Source organism: Chelonoidis abingdonii, chromosome 15, assembly GCF_003597395.2.
Source record: "Chelonoidis abingdonii isolate Lonesome George chromosome 15, CheloAbing_2.0, whole genome shotgun sequence".
NCBI classification, from domain to species: domain Eukaryota; kingdom Metazoa; phylum Chordata; order Testudines; family Testudinidae; genus Chelonoidis; species Chelonoidis abingdonii.
In genome coordinates, this window is record NC_133783.1 from 45428717 (window position 1) to 45448743 (window position 20027).

Here is a 20027-nt window from a genome sequence, read left to right on the forward strand (position 1 = left end):
AGTGTGGACGGGTGCGCCGTTAAATCGTTTAACGCTGCTAAAATTGGTTTAAACGCATAGTGTAGAGCAGGCCGTAGTCTCAGCACATCAGTTGGTAGTCCCAAGGGGGTTTCTGTGAAGGTTTCTGAGGGATCTGAGCACTTGTGAGTAGCTGAGAAGGTTGCTCACCAGTGGTGTATTATATTCTACATAAGCAAGTTTTCATGCAAGAAGACAGTCAGCTCAGAAAGTGGAGCTGCACATGAGCACTGATGCCTATCCAGGCCAGCTTGTGACATATGCATACAAAAATGTACTCCAGCCTCTGGGGATTTCATAGATTTACTATCGGTGAAGGGCAATAATCACTAAAGGAGGAGCAATTATTCCCAAATCATTTAGGATTTTAAAAAATCATTGGCAAGAAGATAGAGGTCAAGAGGTGCACTGTCAAGGGAAATAAAAAAATTCTACCTGTCAAACCTAGGTTTAACTTCCTCTCTCACTGTAATATGGAGGGAGAGAGAGAGAACGGAAAGGTCACACACCCACTGAAAGCAAGAATTAAAAGATCACCATTTATGATCACATTTTACAAAGGGAACACAGGTGTTAGTCTGTTCATGTGGAAGTTATTTCTTTTTAAAATTCACCAAAAAAGACAAAATATACTAAGGCTGTCAGAAAACCACGACAGTATTAACCTGATACATCAAAAATTGGAAGGAGTTGTAATATACATTTTTCCACATTCTATAAAATGCAACCAGTGAAAGAAGGTTCATATATATTTTGTGAAAGAATGCATATTCTCTAAAAATTACACTTTAAGGGGGTGATGGATGGCTCAGGGAGATTGGTCATTATATATATTTTTAAATAGCCCTTTATCTCCAGGACGCTGGTTCAAATCCAACCCCGATCAGTAGTGATGAGAAAACAGTGCTCAATGACATCTGGCAGCCACAGAGTAATCCCTAGCGGACATATGGCCATATCGCAGATATCACCATTACAACTGGCAATCTTATTGGCCTTCTAAACATACATGGACTGAACTATCTTCTCACCCCCAAAAGTAGTCCATGCTGTAAGGCAGAATGTAGAAACTTTCTCTTGCTGGTCTGTGAATAGTGGAGTTTAGCCAGGGTTGCCAACCTGGCACATGCGCGCGCGCACACACACACACACTAATTTTGAAGGAGAAGAAATTACAGATTAAGAAGATGAATGACACCAGCCAAAACATCTATGCTAAACAAAATAATAGCTTTGTGTTTTTATACACTTAAGCCAAGCTTACATGCTGTACTCTGAAGTGAAGTAAATGGATAAATAAATGGATAAGATGCCACCGAAGTATCTATGCGAACTTCAACAGAATTTTAATACAGTGTAACCTCCAAGATAAAAAGTATTTTTGCATAAGCAGATTTTTTCTATAGGCTTAATAGCCATAATCATGTTAAATATGACTGGGATATACAGCAATAGAAGTCTATATGCAAAATATTAACTAACGTATTAAAATCCTTTATAAGAGAAACTTCGTGTATTTACTTTTCTCCTCTTTCCCCTCAGCCTGATAATCATCTAGGCTTTGAGATTCCAATTCATTTTAAAATAATGTGTTTATCTGGGACCTACTTGCTGAGCAACCAAACATCCAAAGGGCATCAAATGTGAATTCTGACCTGGAAGATATTGTACAATAAGATAGATAAGATAGAGATAAATACACTGAGACACTGGCGCAGTTTTCCAAATGCCCAATGGGCAGTTATATTTGAATTGATCTTTCAATGGAAGTTGAGCGCCTAACTCTTATTTGTGCCATTACAAATCTCTCCCAACCCCCAGAGGGGCAAGCCCATCCCTAATGAACACAGAAAGTACAAATACACAAGTAGACACCTTCTACCACTCCTGGAGTGACCTAATTCCCGGGTTTGCAGGTAACAGAATCAGGAATTTGTTAACTACCTGTAGTTTATGTACTCTGGTATCACATGCCATAACTCCCATTAAAAAAAGAAAATTTGCTACAGGCAGAACTTTTTGTGATCATATAATACTTCTAGAACCCTAACATTATTTAGGTTTTATTGTAAAGCTGTCAAAATCATCCATAGTTTCATTAGCCTTAAAACATTTGAATTACATATTTCAATAACCTTTAAGATGTGCTATTCTTTGTCATACCATTGAATCATAAGAAGGCTCTGGCTATCTCTTAGAGATTTAAATTTTCGATCTACTAAAGTAATACCCTCAACCTGTTATTTCTACGCCACTGAGGAAAGATTACAATGAAAATTGGACTTTAGGGAGTTCCTTCTACTCCAAGTGCAAGTTGAAAACATCTCAGCAGTAGAAGGCAAAGTCAGGGTCTCAGTAAGAAGCAGTCATCAAGGGAAATGACTGGTGATTATTGATTAAAGCAGCCTGAGAATTTTAAATGTTGCCACAATCTACCATTACTGCAGTGAAATAGTATTATAAAAAAAAGATCTTTTTTCATTAAAAATAAGGTAATAGAAAATTGTAATATGTTTTATAAAACACAATTCATCTAAAATGATTTAATGATTGTGTGGTACTGCTGATTTGACATTTAAATGGATTTCTGAAATGGAATAAATTATTACTGAGTATTTTATAATGGTAGAAGCAATTAAACTGCTCCTTATTTTGCTGTCATAGGTATAGACATAGCACATTTAGGAGAGAGAGAAATATCACATAACAAATCATTAAGGAACCAACTGTATTGTCAGAACAGTGTATTTTTCCATGTGTACACACACACACACGCACACACTCTTACACTTGCAAAGTCAAGTTAGGAGATGCCAGAATAAATGCTACCCAAACAAGTTTGATTCGGCCCCCTTGTACATATGCATTATGATACAATCTATTTTTCTGCATACGTACTACTTTTCTGCAGTGAAAAGTGTCAAGCAACTTAAAACTATAGGTGGCACTACCAGCTCTGCCTATAATATAATTTCTTTCAGTTATTTAATACACACACACACTTTTTATATATAAAAAAATATACATAATATATATATATTCAATATATATAAAACATTCTATTTAGACACACACACTGTGGAGGTGTCTACCCAGGCCCTGGTCTTGACTTGCTGAGAGTGTGGCCTGCATGTCCCTGCTGATGAAACCCAGGCAGAGGGAATCACCTGGTATGAGAGGTGTCTCCCTTAGGAAGCAGTAAGAGAGCTGCAGGAGGAGATGCTTCATCTGTGTAGCATCCGGGAGCATGAGGACCACATCAACAGGATGCATGTGTAAACATCTGGGACAGAGGATGTTACCTGTCTACAGAGGACTACAGCAGCACCAGAGAAGGAAGGAGGAATGGCTGTTTTAGAGAGAGGAGACTGGCTGCTGGCCATGTTGGGCATTAGATAGTGCTCCACCCACACCCCGTGTCCACTGTCTACTGTGGTGAAAAACCAGTATGCTGTACTGGCAACAGGAAGTTGAGGAGCAGACCCCAGTGACTGAGGAGGAGTTACCTACCCCAAAGGTAGAAGGCTCATGGCCACTGCACCCAAGAGGAACCGGTGTAGGGTGCTGGTGGTCGGTGACTCTCTTCTGAAGGGCATGGAGGCATTCATCTGCTGACCTGACATGAGACCAGGGAGATGTGTTGCCTGCCCTGGGACCCATGTCAGAGATGTTATGGAAAGGCTGCCAAGGCTCTCTGATCACTACCCTATGCTCCTCAGCCACATGGACACTAATGAGCCTGTCAGGCAACTCTGAGCAGATCAGCGGTGACTACAAAGATGAAGGGGTCGGGGCACTAACTGAACTCTTGTCCATCCTCCCAGCTGAATCATAGAAGATTAGAGCTGGAAGAGACCTCGGGACCCCTGCTCAAAGAAGGACCAATACCAACTAAATCATCCCAACCACGGCTTTGTCAAGCTGGGCCTTAAAAACCTCTAAGGATGGAGATTCCACCACCTCCCCAGGTAACCCATTCCAGGGCTTCACCACCCTCTCAGTGAAATAGTTTTTCCTAATATCCAACCTAGACCTCCCCCACTGCAACTTGAGACCATTGCTCCTTGTTCTGTCATCTGCCACCACTGAGAACAGCCGAGCTTCATTCTCTTTGGAACCCCTCTTCAAGTAGTTAAAGGCTGCTATCAAATCCCCTCTCACTCTTTTCTTCTGCAGACTAAATAAGCCCAATTCCCTCAGCCTCTCGTGATAAGTCATGTGCCCCAGTCCCCTAATCATTTTAGTTGCCCTCTGCTGGACTCTCTCCAATTTGTCCACATCCTTTCTGTAGTGGGGGGTCCAAAACTGGACGCAATACTGCAGATGTGGCCTCACCAGTGCCGATTAGAGGGGAATAATCACTTCCCTCAATCTGCTGGCAATGCTCCTACTAATGCAACCCAATATGCCGTTAGCCTTCTTGGCAACAAGGGCACACTGCTGACTCATATCCAGCTTCGGAGCGCTAAATCCCTACCAAATCTCGCAACAGCACTATACTAACCCTCTCCCAGCGTTGTGTACATCATGAGGAACAATGCCGTGAGGGTGACAAATTAACCCCATCACCACAGATCATTAAAAAGAAAATGTTGAACAAAACCAGCCCTAGACTGACACCCAATCGGGCAACTCATCGTTGATACCACAGGACTGCCATAACATTATGACGTATCACTACCAAAGCTTGAGAACTAACTGGACAGAATCCTAGCATGCTATCCACCTTATAGTACCATTCATCCCAAATCCCAGACTTTTTAAACATGCTGGCAAGAATACCTGGTAGGAGAAAAGCCGAGTATCAAAAGCTTTGCCTAAAGTCAAAGATAATCAAACTCCAAGCTGTTCTTAACACCTATATCCAGAAGCCAGTTTATCTCATCCCATAGAAGGAACAGGTGGAGGCATGACTTTCCCTTGGTGAATCCATGTTGATTGTTCCTGATCACCTTCCTCTCCTCCAAGTGCTGCAGAATGGATTCCTTGAGGTCGTACACCATGATTTTTCCAGGGACTGAGGTGAGGCTGAGTGGTCTGTAGTTTCCCAGATTCTCCTTCTTCCCCTTTTTAAAGATGGGCATGATATTTGCCTTTTTCCAATTGTCTGGTACCTCTCTCGATCACCACGAGTTTTCAAAGATAACGGCAATGGCTGTCCAATCACATCAGCCAATTCACTCAGCACCCTCAGATGCATTAGATCTGGAGCCATGGACTCATCTACCTCATCCTCCTGGTTCGGTGGTCTATACCACACGCCCACCAAGACTTCATCCTTGTTGCTCTCGCTTCTAAACTTAACCCAAAGACTTTCAACAGGCTTTTCTCCAGTTTCTCCAGGCAAGAGCTCAAGCAGGGACACACACATGCTGGAGATGAATGCATGGCTGCGCAAATAGTGTCGATGGGAGGGCTTCAGCTTCCTCGACCATGGGATGCTGTTCCAGGAAGATGCTCTGCTGGGAAGAGATGGGGTCAACCTGACTAAGAAGAGAGAGAGCATCTTTGCCCACCAACTCACCAACCCAGTGAGATGGGCTTTAAACTAGGTTCAAAGAGGGCAGGTGACAAAAGCCCATAGGTAAGTATAATAAAAGGCAAACTTAACAGAGAGTTGAAGGGAGAAATGTGGAAGATTATAATAGGGTCATGGGAGCAACAAGAGGCAAATTGGTGGGGAAATCTGCTCAACATTTTAAATGTTTATACACAAAGGCAAGAAGTAGGAGGGAGAACTGGGAGTATTAGTCCATAAACTAAATTATGACTTAATTGGCATCAGGTTGGCATCAGGGTGAGATAAGTCTCATAACTCAAATACTGGTTCAGAAAGGTATAGCTTCTTCAGGAAGGATGGGAAGGATTAAAAAAAAGAGGAGGTGTTGCATTATACATCAAGAATTTATACACTTGTTCTGACATCTAGAAGGAGGTGAGAGACAGACCAGCTGAAAGTCTCTGGGAAAAGATAAGAGGCATGACTTCATGGCAGGGGTGTATTACAGACCACCAAATCAGGAAGAGGAGATAAATGAGCCATTTCTAGAATAAATAACAGAAATATCCAAAACATAACACCTGGTAGTATTGGGGGGCTTTAACTACCCAGAGATGTGTTGGAAAAGTACTACAGCAAAACTCAAAATTTCCAATAAATTCTTGGAATATATTGAGGACATCTTTTTGTTCCATAATCTGGAGGAAATAACCAAGAGAACAGTCATTTTAGACTTAATTCTCATCAACAGGGAGGAATTAGTTGTGAATCTAGAGGTGAAAGGGAACCACAGAAGGGAAGTATAAAGTCAGGAAGGCTAAGGCAAAAAATGAGTTATACCTAGCAAGGCACAATGAAAGGCAATAAGAACTGGTTCTTGAAATACATTAGGAGCATGAAAAAGATGAAGGAAAGTGTAGCTCCTCTACATAGCAGGAAAAGAGGGCTAACCATGACATCAAGAAGGCTGAAGTGTTTAATACCTATTTTGCTGCAGTCTTCACTAAAAAGGCTAATAGTGACCAGATTGTCAACACAATTAATGACAACACCACAGGGGAAGAAACACAAGCCAAAATAGAGAAAGCATTAAAAAATATTTAGGTAAGTTGAAAATATTCAAGTTGGTATGTTCTGATGAAATTCATCCTAGGGTACATAAGGAACTTGCTGAAGCAATCTCAGAAAATTAGCAGTTATCAGAGGACAGGTGATGTCCCACATAACTTGACGAGGGCAAACACAGTATCTTTCTTTAAAAGGGGGAACAAAGAGGACCCCAGAAATTATAGACCAGTCAGCTTAACTTCTATATCTAGAAAGATACTGGAACAAAATTATTAAACTATCAATTTCGAAGAACCTAGAGGATAATAGGATTAATAACCAGCATGGATTTGTCAAGAAGAAATCATAGCAAACCAATCTAACTTCCTTCTTTGATTGGATTACTGGCCTAGTGGACAAGGTGGAAGTAGTAGATGTGCTATATCTTGATTTTAGTAAGGCTTTTGACATAGTCCCACATGACATTCTCATAAGCATATTAAGGAAATGTGCTCTAGATGAAATTACTATAAAGTGGGTGCACTTCTGGATGAAAGACCATACTGAAAGAGTAATTATCAGTGATTTGATGTCAAACTGGGAGGGTGTATCTAGTGGGGTACTGCAGGGGTCAGGCCTGGTTCTAGTACTATTCAATACTCTCATTAATGACTCAGATAGTGGTGTGAAGAATGTGCTTATAAAATTTGCAGATAGTACCAAGGTCAGAGAGATTCCAAGCACTCTGAAGGACAGGATTAAAATTAAAAATGACCTTGAAAAATTGGAGAGTTGGTCTGAATTCAACACAATGAAATTCAATAAAAGGTAAGTGCAAAATACTTCAGTTAGGAAGGAAAAATCAAATGCACAACTACAAAATGGGGAATAACTGGCTAGGTGGTAATACTGTTGAAAAGATCTGTGGGTTAAAGTGGATCACGAATGGAACATGAGTCAACAGTGTGATGCAGTTGAGAAAAAGGCTAATATTATTCTGAGGTGTACGGATGGGTGACGGGATGGATCACTTGATGATTACCTGTTCTGCTCATGCCCTATGGGGCACCTAGCATTGGCCACTGTCAGAAGATAGGGCCTAGATGGACCTTTGGTCTGACCTGGTATGGCCGTTCTTATGTTCATTCTAGGCACCACATTTTAGGGAAGATGTGGAAAAACTGAAGAGAGTCTCTTGTGGAGACTCTACTTTTGTTCTTTTTTGCGTTGTTGTTTCCTTTAACTCAAGTAATAGTCCTTCCTCCTGAAATACTCCAAGATGGTGGAGAGGAGAAAGAGAGGGTATGGTAAGGAAGGAAGGACAGAACAATTGAAAAGGGAGAGGAAGATGAAAGGATAATTAGGGAGAGGAAAGATGTATACTACAGGGCACGATACAGAGTGATAGGAAGAAGGAAGTAATGGAAGGGAACAAAGGATCACAAGAAGAAGTGGAGAAAATATGGAAAAATGATGTTGCATATTTCAGGAGAATTTCCTGCATAACAGTACCTCTACTAGGTGATTGAGAAGAACATGCAGCAGAGAAGAAATACAGCAAGTCACTGCACTCAGGTATTTATACTACATTTGCCCTAATGGATGAGGTCAGACTCTTCTGTCTAATTAGATTTGTGGGTTGGGCCGGAAATTTTTTCTTTACATTGTTATTTTAAAGATTATTTGTTAGATCTTTTCTCTAAGACTTCATAGGAATAAATGTATGTATAATGTAAATATCATATAATGTAACATTTTAGAATGGCCATTGAACAAAGCACTTTTCATTTGCCTGTGTGGGCCCAGTCCTGAAGTCCACAGTCTATCAATCCTTCCACTGGTTTCAATGAAAGTTTTGACTGAGAAAAGATTGCCAGATGGTGGCCCAGAAACGTATTTTTTTATTCAGGTGACAATAACTACGCAGCACATCTAGTGAATGTTGCACAAGAAATCTTACCTGCTGTGGCTCAACATCCATTTCTGCCAAGGCTGACTGGAAAAACATTTTTGCCGGCTTTCCCACCACCTCGGCTTGAACATCACAAGCATACTAAGAAAAAGCACAGAAATAATATTGTATAGATTAGAAAAGGATTTGTTCAATTTCATATTCTCTGTAGATTGTACGAAGGAGAATGTGATTACTGACTGATTCCTTTCAATAACGTATGGATTAGTAGATGAAGGTAACAGAGGATTTGGATAATAGGAGTGTTGGTTGTTCTCTGTTAGGGGCAAAAGTCTTCTTGAAATGTCTAGAATTAAGAATTGGGCATATTTTCCAACATGAAAATAGTCTTCTAATTCTAATCTTGCTCACACTGGAGTCACAAAAATTTATTGTTACAGCAATGATGTGCTTTGCTGACAAACTTGTGTTCAGGAATTGTGGGTGAATTTCAAGGATATGGAGGTTTTGTGAACCTTGTAGCCCATTTTTAAGGTTGAAAGCCTTATTTAGCTGTAGTTATATACCCATGTTGTAATAAATAAGGCGTTCCTAGCTAACAGGAAGCCTACACGGTTTATTATGGGCAGGCTACCCTCCCCAACAGCTACACTGGCAAAAATGAGTTCACTGCATTCACATGGTATATACATGTGTATTTTTCCATTAGAATGCTTCCTGTCCCTCCCACTTTGCTTCATTCTCCATAGTTGCTCTGAATTTATTTTTAATCCCTCTCTGAGCCTCAGGGCAGGTCTACATCACAAACTTGCATCAGTGAAGCTGTGCTGCTCTAGCGCTTCTGGTGAAGATGCTCTAAACCGACAGAAGAGAGCTCTCATGCCAGCTTAATAATTCCATCTCAGCAAGAGGCGGTAGTTACATCGGTGGGAGAGCAGCGCTGTCTACACAGGGAGTTAAGTTCGGTATAACTATGTCACTAAGGAGCAGGGGTGAAAGTAAAATACAGCTTTTACCAGTATGGGTCTCCACTCCTTCTCCTTGTCCTCTCTGCTCCTTCTTCAGCCAGGCTGCCCGACGTGGCTAGGCTCCGCGTTCCCCTGACCCCCACACTCAGCAGAGGCTGCAGGGGCTCCCCTCTAGCTTGTAGCAGGGAGCAGGGGGACTGGCTGAGGGAGAAGTCTCCCCAGGTAGCCTGATGCTGGCATAAGAACAGTTTAAATCTAGCTGTTCACCCCCTGGTGGGGATTAGGGGCTATTTCTGGCATTCTTGTTAATTTCATTCAAGGTTGTTGGGGGAAATATACAAGATACTTAGAGAAAGTTTTGTCAATTTCATCCTTGCACTCTGCGGGACACCGACACAACAAAAAGAGATCTGTGCCCCTATGTCCTAACGACATTTCAGGTGTTTAATTCAATATATAAAGAGGGTGGAATGAAAACTACTATTTCTTTCAAAGGAGGCACAATAATTTCCTTGAATATCCAGTTTTCCCCTCCAATCCCTTTCTAGTTTTGTCTATCAGGCTATTTGCTTTCCCTGTGAATCTTTAGTTGTTTTAGCAAAATTGCTTTGCCCAAAATAAACCCCGATCGGCGGGAACACCTCTTCCCACCATGTTCTCCATGTGCTTTTTTTTTTTTTTAAACAGTAACATTTCAAAGAGGATCTGCAAGCAGATTGAAAATCACAACCATGATCCTCTGCTGGGGAGGGAATGGGATAGATCTGAACTTGGAAATGGTTCCTGATTTTCATTGTATTTTTTGTGTATTATATTATTGAAGATCGTCTCATCCAGGGGGCATAAAAGAACTGCCCTAGCTTTGGTCACCCCCCGCCCCACAACAACCGTGAGTGAAATTAACAAGGATGCCAGAAATAGCCCCGAATCCCGTGGTTCAGACCGCAGAGTGAACAGCTAAGTTTAAACTGTTCTTATGCAGGCAGCAGGCTACCTGGGGAGGCTTCTCCCTCAGCCAGTCCCCCTGCTGTCTGCTACAAGCTAGAGGGGACTCCCTGCTGAGTGCGGGGGTCAGGGAAATGCAGAGCCTAGCCACATCCTGCAGCCTGGCTGGAGAAAAGGGAGAAAAACAACAAACGAATGTGACAATGAGTTTTCCCTTTCCAAGCTTTTATTAGCTTTGAGTTTGAACTTTTTGTTATGCAGTCAAAAGAGGTGAAAGTAAGCCAGCACTGAATGCTCCACTTATTTGCCGGTATACTACCGCATCCTTTTTACCGGTACTCCGTATCGGCTTACTTTCACCTCTGCTAAGGGGTGTAGATATTTTCAAACCCCTGAGCAATGTAGTTACACCAAAGAAAGCGTGCAGTGTAAACCCGGCCTCAGTAAATGGGACATAATAATTCTTCCCTTCACTCATCTTCACCCTGACTTATCTAATAGGCCCCATTCCCACTATGACTTCAGCACACGCATAGTTTTATGCATGAGTCATCTAATTATAATCAATAGCATTACTCATATGCTGAATCAGAGCCTTAGACTGTAAGCTCTTACAAAAAAGGAGTGTCTTCCCATGTTTCTTCTTAGTTCAAAGCCTTGCATAAAGGGGCACCAATCCTGGTTGGGATATCTAGCCTCTGTAACAGTAATTCTCTCTGCCCCATTCTTCATTGAATTTTTTCATTGTATTTTTCCTCTTTGACTCCTTTTTCCACTGTCTCTCCTTCCCATACAGGAGCCCAGTGGTATTAAAGTTCAAGCTGAAACTTTTGAATACATAAGGATGGTGTCAGAGCCAAGCAGAATGAGTTCACCCATTCACAGGCGCAGCAATATAGTTAATTTATAGTCATTTCCTCTCCCAAAATGAGCAAAAAGAAATACAGAAGATAGAAATATGTGCTATCAGTTATTTTGAGCAAGATGCACAGAGCAGGTAAACATAATGCAAGCTATAAAATACCTCTAATGCCTTCATATACACTCCAACATCAAGTTTCAGACCATCAGTTTCTTTATAATAGCGCCTGGAAATGGAAGTGATAAAGATGTTGGCAACTGAACATAAAAAAATATAGTCTATTAATTCTGTGCCTATACAAATGTGTGTATGGCTGTGACTAGAAGATAAGTAATTAGGAATTCTGGAGCCTTAATTTACATTGAATTGTACTATGCAGTCTGTCCGCTACTCAATGTGGTGCACTGCTAATGGGGAGACCTAACCAGATCCCAAGATCAAATTCAGACCTGCATATGTCACACAATTCCACTGACTCCAGTGAGGTTCAACCATCCTATGCCAGGGTTGAATTTGGCCCCATGCTTCTACTTAAAGTGGTTACCACTGCTGTGTATTAGTGTTTCTCCCAAAGGATGACAGCTGTGTTACTACTCCCTAATTGCTAATCGCTAACCCTTGCTCTCACATGAAGAAAACAGGGACATTAGTTCTGGGGTAACCTGGCCAAAGGTGCTCTTGGTTCAAAATAACACAACTAGTTTAAGAGCACCTCTCTTTTCTTGACTTGTTGTTCTTAGAACGTAATCTTTTATGAACAGATGAACTGCCAAATTGTTAGCACTGACTTCAATGGAGTTGCAACTGCTTATATCAGGCCCAACATAATTCTCTGGGTCTATCTGGCTACAGTTTTTAAGACATAGGGTCTACACCTCCTCCCAATGAAATCAATCAGTTTTGCCATTAACTTTAGCAAGTGCTGCACAGTATTGGGACTATATTGTACAAGGCACAGGATATGCCACTTACACACAAACAATACATGGAGATAGATTGCATAATATATTAATGATTACATTTTTTCATGCATCCGTTAACAAATGTTAAAACATTAGTTTGCTGTTATTATTTATACTGTGGTAGCAGGCAATGGCCTCAAACAGATTCAGAGCCCGATAGTGGTAGTCATGGTACAAACACATACACTTTTTCCATGTGTTTCCTGCAAAGTTTAAACGAATATTGCAGGGAGATGCTAGTGGGGAATCTTGCTGATTCACTGCAGCAGGTGTTGTCTGTTAACTCCACCCTGGATAGAAGGGAAGTGCGTGTAGATTTTTCTCTTGAGTGGTTCTGTGAACAAAGGGTTGGAGCTGAGAAGTTCTAAGATGGAAGTTGAGAAGCAATCTGGAGAGAAGGCTTACACTGGCATTTATGGCCAAGGTCTTCAAAGTTGTTTTGGGTGCCCAACTTGAGATGTTTTAAAGGGGCCTCGTTTTCAAAAATTGCAGAGCACCTATCCTCTGAATCAGCTGCCTCAAGCTGAGCACCCAAAATCACTAGTGGCTCTGAAAATCTTGGTGCCTGCCTAAGTGTTATACTGAGATATCTTTTTTAACAAAGCCATGCTCACACACACACACAATCTTCCATTGTGTGTGTTGACTGTGTTTTGGGACAAAGGGAGCATCGTCTGTTCCAGCACCTAGGACACAATACTTTGGGCTACATTTGGCAACCTGTTTTATTCGGGCTGGAGAAGTCCCACTCAGGAGGTGAAGCTTTTTAAAAAGCTGATTTAGTCATAGTTTTTAGGTTTTAGTTTTTTTTGAGTTTTTAAAGAGCAAGTTATTTATGCTAAACCAAAACAGAGATATATACCACTGGCCCTGAAGGAACTATTCTTGTCTGTTGTGGAACGTAGGGTTTTTGTTTTTTTAAATGTTCATTCTTGGCCCCAGAAGCTGTACTGACAACTTCTTATCTCAAGGGTTCAATAGACCATAATGGAAATGGAAAAATCTTCTTAGTTTGTGGATTATCGACTTGTTGGAGTACAGCTCCATGCCTGCCCAGGAGCACCTAAATCCACTGTGTTGATACCCCTTGACACATTTTCTCTGCGGATTCTTCAATATGGGTGAAAAGTCCCTATAACTTTTCACTTAGAAGAATAAACAGAAAGATAAAGATTGAGAACTAGCAATGTCATCACTTTTGTACATCACATAATCAGCTGATTGCAAATAACACTGTCCTTCCAAATATAAAATGGAATCAGCCTATGTTATAGATCTGCAACACGAAAGTGATAAAGCCTTTGAATTCCATGTTTATTTATTTACTTGTGTTGCCTTAAATTAAAAACAGGCCGACCAATTTTTTTATTAAGGATTTCTTTTAAAAAATTTCCTATATTCAAATTCTGTGAGCTCAGATTTCATCTGGAGCCTATTTTTTATGATCAAGCACATGGACACTGCAGACAGAGATGCTATAGAAATTGCTGAGCTAGACAGCCTGCTAGATGGGTTTCCAGATCCTGAAAACGGAGGTTGTATGAGAAACAGTGGCACAAATGATGTCAAGAATAGGTTCAATGATCTAAAGTGCCACGTAAAAAGCATCAACGAACTGCCCTTACTATTCACATATGGAATTAGAGTAATTAAAAAAAAACAGATCACCTTGAAGCAACTCAACTGATTTCTTCTAAAGTTTTGGTTCGTTCTCTAGAAAGCAAGAGTGTCAGAGTCACTGAAGCAGAATGCCCTCTTCCAGAAAATGGAGTGATTTACATTTAGCATCTGTTTTGGACTGAGAGTGGGAATTGGCTTTGTAATTTCTTCTGTCATGCCACTGTCAGAAAATTAAGCTGTTTACGCTAGACTATAGAAGGTTAATGGCTGTTCTAGCAAAGGTCAAGTGGCCATTTTAAAGAGAGGCTGTGCTGAATAATCGAAAATGGCAGAAGGATAAAGCATAAAATCTTATCTGACTGCTCATCGTACATTTTTTTCAGTCATTTTGTCTGCAGCCTGATCAGGAAAACTTTAAAGATCTGTGCTAATGCAAATTACCATTGTAATAAGAAAATGTAAATGTACTAAATAATCTTAAAAGCTTTGGCGTAACTTGACCATGCTTAGGGCAAAATTAAACACTGTTATTTGCTTTGTCTTGGTATAAATGCTGGCAGCTCATACTTATTCATGATGGCATGCAATTTGCCTGTCCTGTAAAAAAAGAAAAATTAAATCATGTGCAACATAAAAAAAAGTAAAGGCTTTTAAAAGTAACTTGTGAGCTAATTCTTTTTTAAGTATGGTCATTTGATTTGTTTTCTTGGATCATGAAGTGCATTTTGGATTTTTTTTTTCCCTACTCTGCAGGGTCTGGAATTTTGTTATTTTCAAGATAAAGTTATATGTAGTTCATGTTCAGATTTTGACAGTATTAAATACAGCAGCTTTTAAAAAGTGGGAAAGCCAAAATACAATTTCATGATCTTTTTCGTGACAATTAAATCACAATGTAACATTTATCTCCTCTTCTGGGACAGTTCTCCGTCCCATTAAAACCAATAGCAAAACTGCCACTGATTTCATTCAGAGCAGGCCTGGGCTCTATCCTCAGCTTGTGTAAACTGTAATAAGCCTGAGGCTCTCCCACTGTTACTATATTGGTTGAATTATTGGTTGCCAACTAGTTCTCTTTCAATTTTAAGCACACAGACAGTGAGTGTGATTTCTGAATCATGCAGGTGCAAACTGGGAGTAACTTCATCAATAGAGTTACACAGGTGCATAACACATGTAAGATTAGCATAAGAATTGGAATCAATCGCATTATTTATAGCGGGGTGCTCAAACTGCTCAGAACCCAAGGGTGCACTGGTAATTTGCAGGGCGCAGATTACTAATCTCTTTGGATACCAATTGAGTCAGATTTTACAGCCATTCTGTTAGAGAAGTGTTTTCTCCCCCATGCCTTACAGTCTTCAGTTTAGCTTCCGGTTAACTAACTTTTAAACATACTGTTTTCTTTGCAGTAACATGTCACTGGCAGGGCCGTCCCTGGGGTGCGGGGGTGCAGGGCCCGAGGTGGAAGTGATGGATTCGTTTCTTCTGGGGCTGACCATGCTGGCCAATCACACCAGCCCGCAGGGCCCCCCAAAGCGCAGGGCTTAGAGCAGTCGTCCTGATTCATCCTACCCAAGGGACAGCTCTGGCCACTGGACTTTTCATCTCCATCACCTGGTTCAGAATATATGTCCACCTTTATACAGCTTTTGAAACATTAATGTATGACTGTTTGTGTCCCAAATTTGCATAGGCCCTGAAAGTGCCCCATATTCTAAAGGGGTGCATATATATAAAATCTTTGTTTGTGATTCAGTATCAGTCATAACACCAGGACAGTACTAAAAAATAGTACCTGGTAGGTGAATGCTACTACCTGGCCAAGCCGAAGAGGATAAGAGGCGCAGGTGGAAGGGCAGACTGTTCTCCAGTCATGGTCAACAGCCTCCTGCTGAGCCTGAAAACATCTGCCCTCATTGTAATAGAACTTGTGGTTCAAGGACTGGCCTTATTAGCCACCTGAGGACCCATAACTCCCATGGAAGATGATCATACTTGGTAACAAGTGATCGCCCATCATCATCATCATCACCACCACTTCTTGGCCAACAAAAGGCCTATCAACTCACATGACAAAATGAGGTATCATCATCAAAATTTTTAAGCTCTAATTTTGCTGACACTATTTTGCATATTCTGGCAATCTCAGGAGAGAAGCCAAGGATTAAAGGGATATGAAGACTAAACTAACCTCTTATTCCTAGAATTGGTCCCTCAAGGACACTTCCCATGCTTAACCTGTCCTGCGCTCCCTGTGCTGTTGATTCTATACTCATCACAAGCACACTGCTGAGTCAGAAATAATTTTTTTAATTATCTTGGTAATAGTCTTTAATTATACTTACATTGCTATACTATTGTTCATTATTTAGGTGCCATACATCACTTCCAACGTAAAAGGCAAGACTCATCATGATTCCTTCCAAGCGTTCTCTTAGACTCTAAGATCTTTAGTTCCCTTTGTGAAGTGCATGTTGATCTTTCTTACTCTGTTACAGCACAGCAACTTAAACCCATGCTAAACTTTAAATGTGAGCTTCAGTGATAAGCTGGAACTGGGCCTCTGAGAATAGCTCCTTCTGTATAAGCTGAAAGCTGTGCTTATAACAAACATTTGCCATGCTGTGAAACCTGTGCCATACCAACGAGCCTCCTCTACACCAAGAGCATTACTGAAGAGTCAATCTATATTAATAGGCAAATATTGTTTAGCCTCCAACCTCCAACAGCCAATGACTTTCAAGTTACTGTACTTAAACCAACTTCTCATTTACATGGTTCTCATAGCTCATGGTAGAGCCCTAGCATCAAAGCCATTCTTCAGGAATGCTGCTTCTCTAGTTAGTTTTCACAGATATCATTTGAAAGAAGAACTTGGCCTGTGATGGCCAACTTATTTCACAGAGACCACTGAACAGCAATTAGCTTAACATAGCATCAACTTACTACTGATCTGGGCAGAATTTGAACCTGGAAGTGAAAAGTTGGCTCGCTGTTCACTCAGATATAAGGAACCTTGTTACCAGCCTTCTGAGCCATCTGATCCTCCCCAACATTAGTCTGTAATGGCTTCATATGCATGAGGCATTTATGCACGGCCTTATCATCGATGTCAAGAAGGCCCAGCTCTCATGGTGGGTCAAAAGGCCTGGCTTGGAGCAAGACACCTCTGTTCAAACAGGCCATCCCACAAGCTATACCAGGAGTTTTCAAACTTCATTGCACCGCGACCCCCTTCTGACAGTAAAAATTACTTCACAACCCCAGGAGAGGGGACCGAATGCTGAGCCCGCCCAAGCCCCAATGCCCTAGCTAGGGGGTCTAAAGCCCAAGCACCACGGCTCTGGGCAGGTGGGCCAAAGCTGAAGCTCAAAGGCTTCAGCCCTAGGTAGGGGGCCTGCAACCTGAGCCCTGTCATCCAGGCTGAAGCCCTCGGGCTTTGGCTTCAGCCCTGGGCAGTGAGGCTTGGGCTTCAGCCCCAGGTCCTAGCAAATCTAAGCCAGCCCTGGTGACCCCATTCAAAGGGGGTCGTTATTCACTTTGGGATCCTGAACCACAATTTGAGTACCACTGAGCTAGACTGACAGTTCCTCAGACTCTTCCTTATCTGTCACCAAATCAATCCCTCACCTTCAAATTACAGATACATCCTGATTTCGATAAATCCCTCCTTAAGCCTTACAGAGAGGACCTCTTTCGCAATCGCTTCCAGCGGCTGCCCCTGCCAGAACTGGTCCAAGGGCATGAGGAACATATAGTCCACACTATCTTTGACTCTCTACTGCAGAGGGGGAGACTGGTATTACCTAATCAATTGGGAGGGCTATGGTCCTGAAGAATGCTCCTTGAAACTTGCTGCCCATGGCCTTGCCCCTGACCTAGTAAAAAGATTTCATCAAGACCATCTGGATAAACCGGACCTTTTGCCCCAAAGAGGGGGATTAATGTACAGATCCATGGACTAGAACCTGGGATAGTGGATGTTCCCACAGTGCCACCAGGGAGTATGGTGCAGAGTAGGTGCCACAGGAAATACTACCCAAGGGAGCCAAAGTGATGGTACTCTGTGGCCCTCTGATTGGCCAAGTGCCATATTTAACCCTAGGGACTGCCCCAAGCAGTTGCCTGCGCAACCGCATAGATTTAGGCCTGCTGCGACTGCAGACTTTGCCTTGTCTCCTGATCTCTGGTCTCCAGTCCCAGCCTGACTCTGACCCTTGCCTCCTGACTCCAGCCTGGTACTACGTCTAACCTTCGGTATCTGATCCTGACTCTTGCTTACTGAACTTGGCTCTTGCGATTCCTCCAACTTCTGCTCAACAACTACTATCCCTGACAGCCTCAGCCCAGCTGTGACCTCTAGGCCAGACCATCTATGCTCCGGTCCCATACACATGTGAATTGTGTGGCTACATCCCCCAGTTGGCTTTGAAAATCTCAGTCACTGAGTCAGCAGAAGAGAGCAATGGGATTCATGAGGTCTGGCAACAGGTATGTACAAACAGACTGAGAATGCTAGCAAAATATACAGCTCTAGGTGTACTAACTAACAGTGCTTAACTCACCCTCTCCCCAGAGATATGAGAATAGGATTCTCCAGTCCAATCAGAACTCTGAAAGCTTCGTTGAGATTTTTGTAGGAGAAATTGTCTGCCGCATCTCCAATCACCACACAGTTTGGGTTTGCTTTATCAAGCTGATCAAATTCAGGGACCAGATCTAAAGAGAAAAAAACAACCCAAAATAAAACACAAATCCCACATCTTGTAAGAAACAATTGCAATTGCTGGTTTTCTTCTAGTTTTGTCTCTCTCATCCATTCATTGCCTGACAGGCAAAACTATGAATTCCAGGTTAATATCTACATGTCAGCCCCCTTTTAGTTTCGAGGAGCAGTGGATTCTGGACCACATGCACCTTCCCTCCACAACATGACATGGAAAGGAAGGGGAGCAAAAGGAGACATGGGTAGAAGGTTAGCAAAATATCATACTGTATTTCTTTACTATGATACAATAAGGGAACCCAGAGAAAACATCAATATTATCAAGAGGTTCAAGGCAAAAAACCAGCCTTCCTGTACCTCAGCAGTGGTTTCCCATCTGCAAGGTCTCAGTTTCTGGGCTCCAATTATGTATTTATTTCTAGAACTGAGGTACTGTAGATCCCCAAAATGTAACAAAATAGAGGCAATTTGATTTTTTGAGAAAGGGATGCATGAATAGGAGATGGCAGGCACGCACCAGTTGTTTAGAATGATTTGGACACAGAACTGAAGATCAGCATTTTAGTTATATTTTGGAAAGGAGTTTGGACTGATAACAAAACACAGCACATCTCTGCATTCCCCAAAATGACACCTTCCAAATGTCAAGATAAACTGACCTAACAGCTTAATAACCTTATTAGTGCCCTTTTTCCTTCCCTGGGATTTCCACTTCATCCTGTAATTTCCCTGAGGATCTTTCCATGTCTTCTCTTCCTTGAATACCACTTACCATCTGCCTTGAGGACTCTGGACCTCATCCAAAGCCCATGGATGTCAACGAAAATACTCTCATTGACTTCACTTGGCTTTGAATCAAACCCTATATCTTACTGAGAAAGACCAGAGAGGTTCAGTTTCCCTAGGAACCTGTTTATAACTCTCCTTAATTGACTAGAAGGTTGCTACTGAATGAAATGAGATGTTCTTTGTCCCATCAGACCCCATATTCTCCACAATCAAGGATGTGAGGCTGGAAATCAAAGCTAGATCTCCCACAACAGGCTCTGAGAGTGTCCTTTTCAGAGACCATGAGAATATGGTAATCCATTGTCCTCTTCCTAAGGGAAGGCAGTATGATTGCGTGGTTAGAGCACATAAGAACATAAGAATGGCCATACTGGGTCAGACCGAAGGTCCATTCAGCCCAGTATCCTGTCTACCAACAGTGGCCAACGCTAGGTGCCCCAGACGGAGTGAACCTAACAGGTAATGATCAAGCGATCTCTCTCCTGCCATCCATCTCCATCCTCTGACAAACAGAAGCTAGGGACACCATTCCTTACTCATCCTGGCTAATAGCCATTAATGGACTTAACCTCCATGAATTTATCTAGTTCTCTTTTAAACCCTGTTATAGTCCCAGCCTTCACAGCCTCCTCAGGCAAGGAGTTCCATAGGTTGACTGTGTGCTGTGTGAAGAAC

At 41.8% G+C, this 20027-nt stretch overlaps 1 protein-coding gene and 1 long non-coding RNA gene across 7 annotated transcripts in view; both read right to left on the reverse strand.

Annotated features, from left to right (window-relative positions):
- Positions 1–20027, reverse strand: part of LOC142047788 (uncharacterized) — a 441041-nt gene that overhangs the window by 119949 nt on the left and 301065 nt on the right. The gene's annotated exons all lie outside the window — the stretch shown is intronic.
- Positions 1–20027, reverse strand: part of LHPP (phospholysine phosphohistidine inorganic pyrophosphate phosphatase) — a 171471-nt gene that overhangs the window by 119949 nt on the left and 31495 nt on the right. For all 6 annotated transcript variants that reach the window (XM_032796480.2, XM_032796479.2, XM_075072487.1 and 3 more), the window contains exons 3-5: positions 18403–18556; positions 11415–11478; positions 8526–8618 (exon numbers count right to left, since the gene is read on the reverse strand). In XM_032796480.2, coding sequence (XP_032652371.1) covers positions 8526–8618; positions 11415–11478; positions 18403–18556 — 311 coding nt within the window. The remainder of the gene's footprint in view (positions 1–8525; positions 8619–11414; positions 11479–18402; positions 18557–20027) is intronic.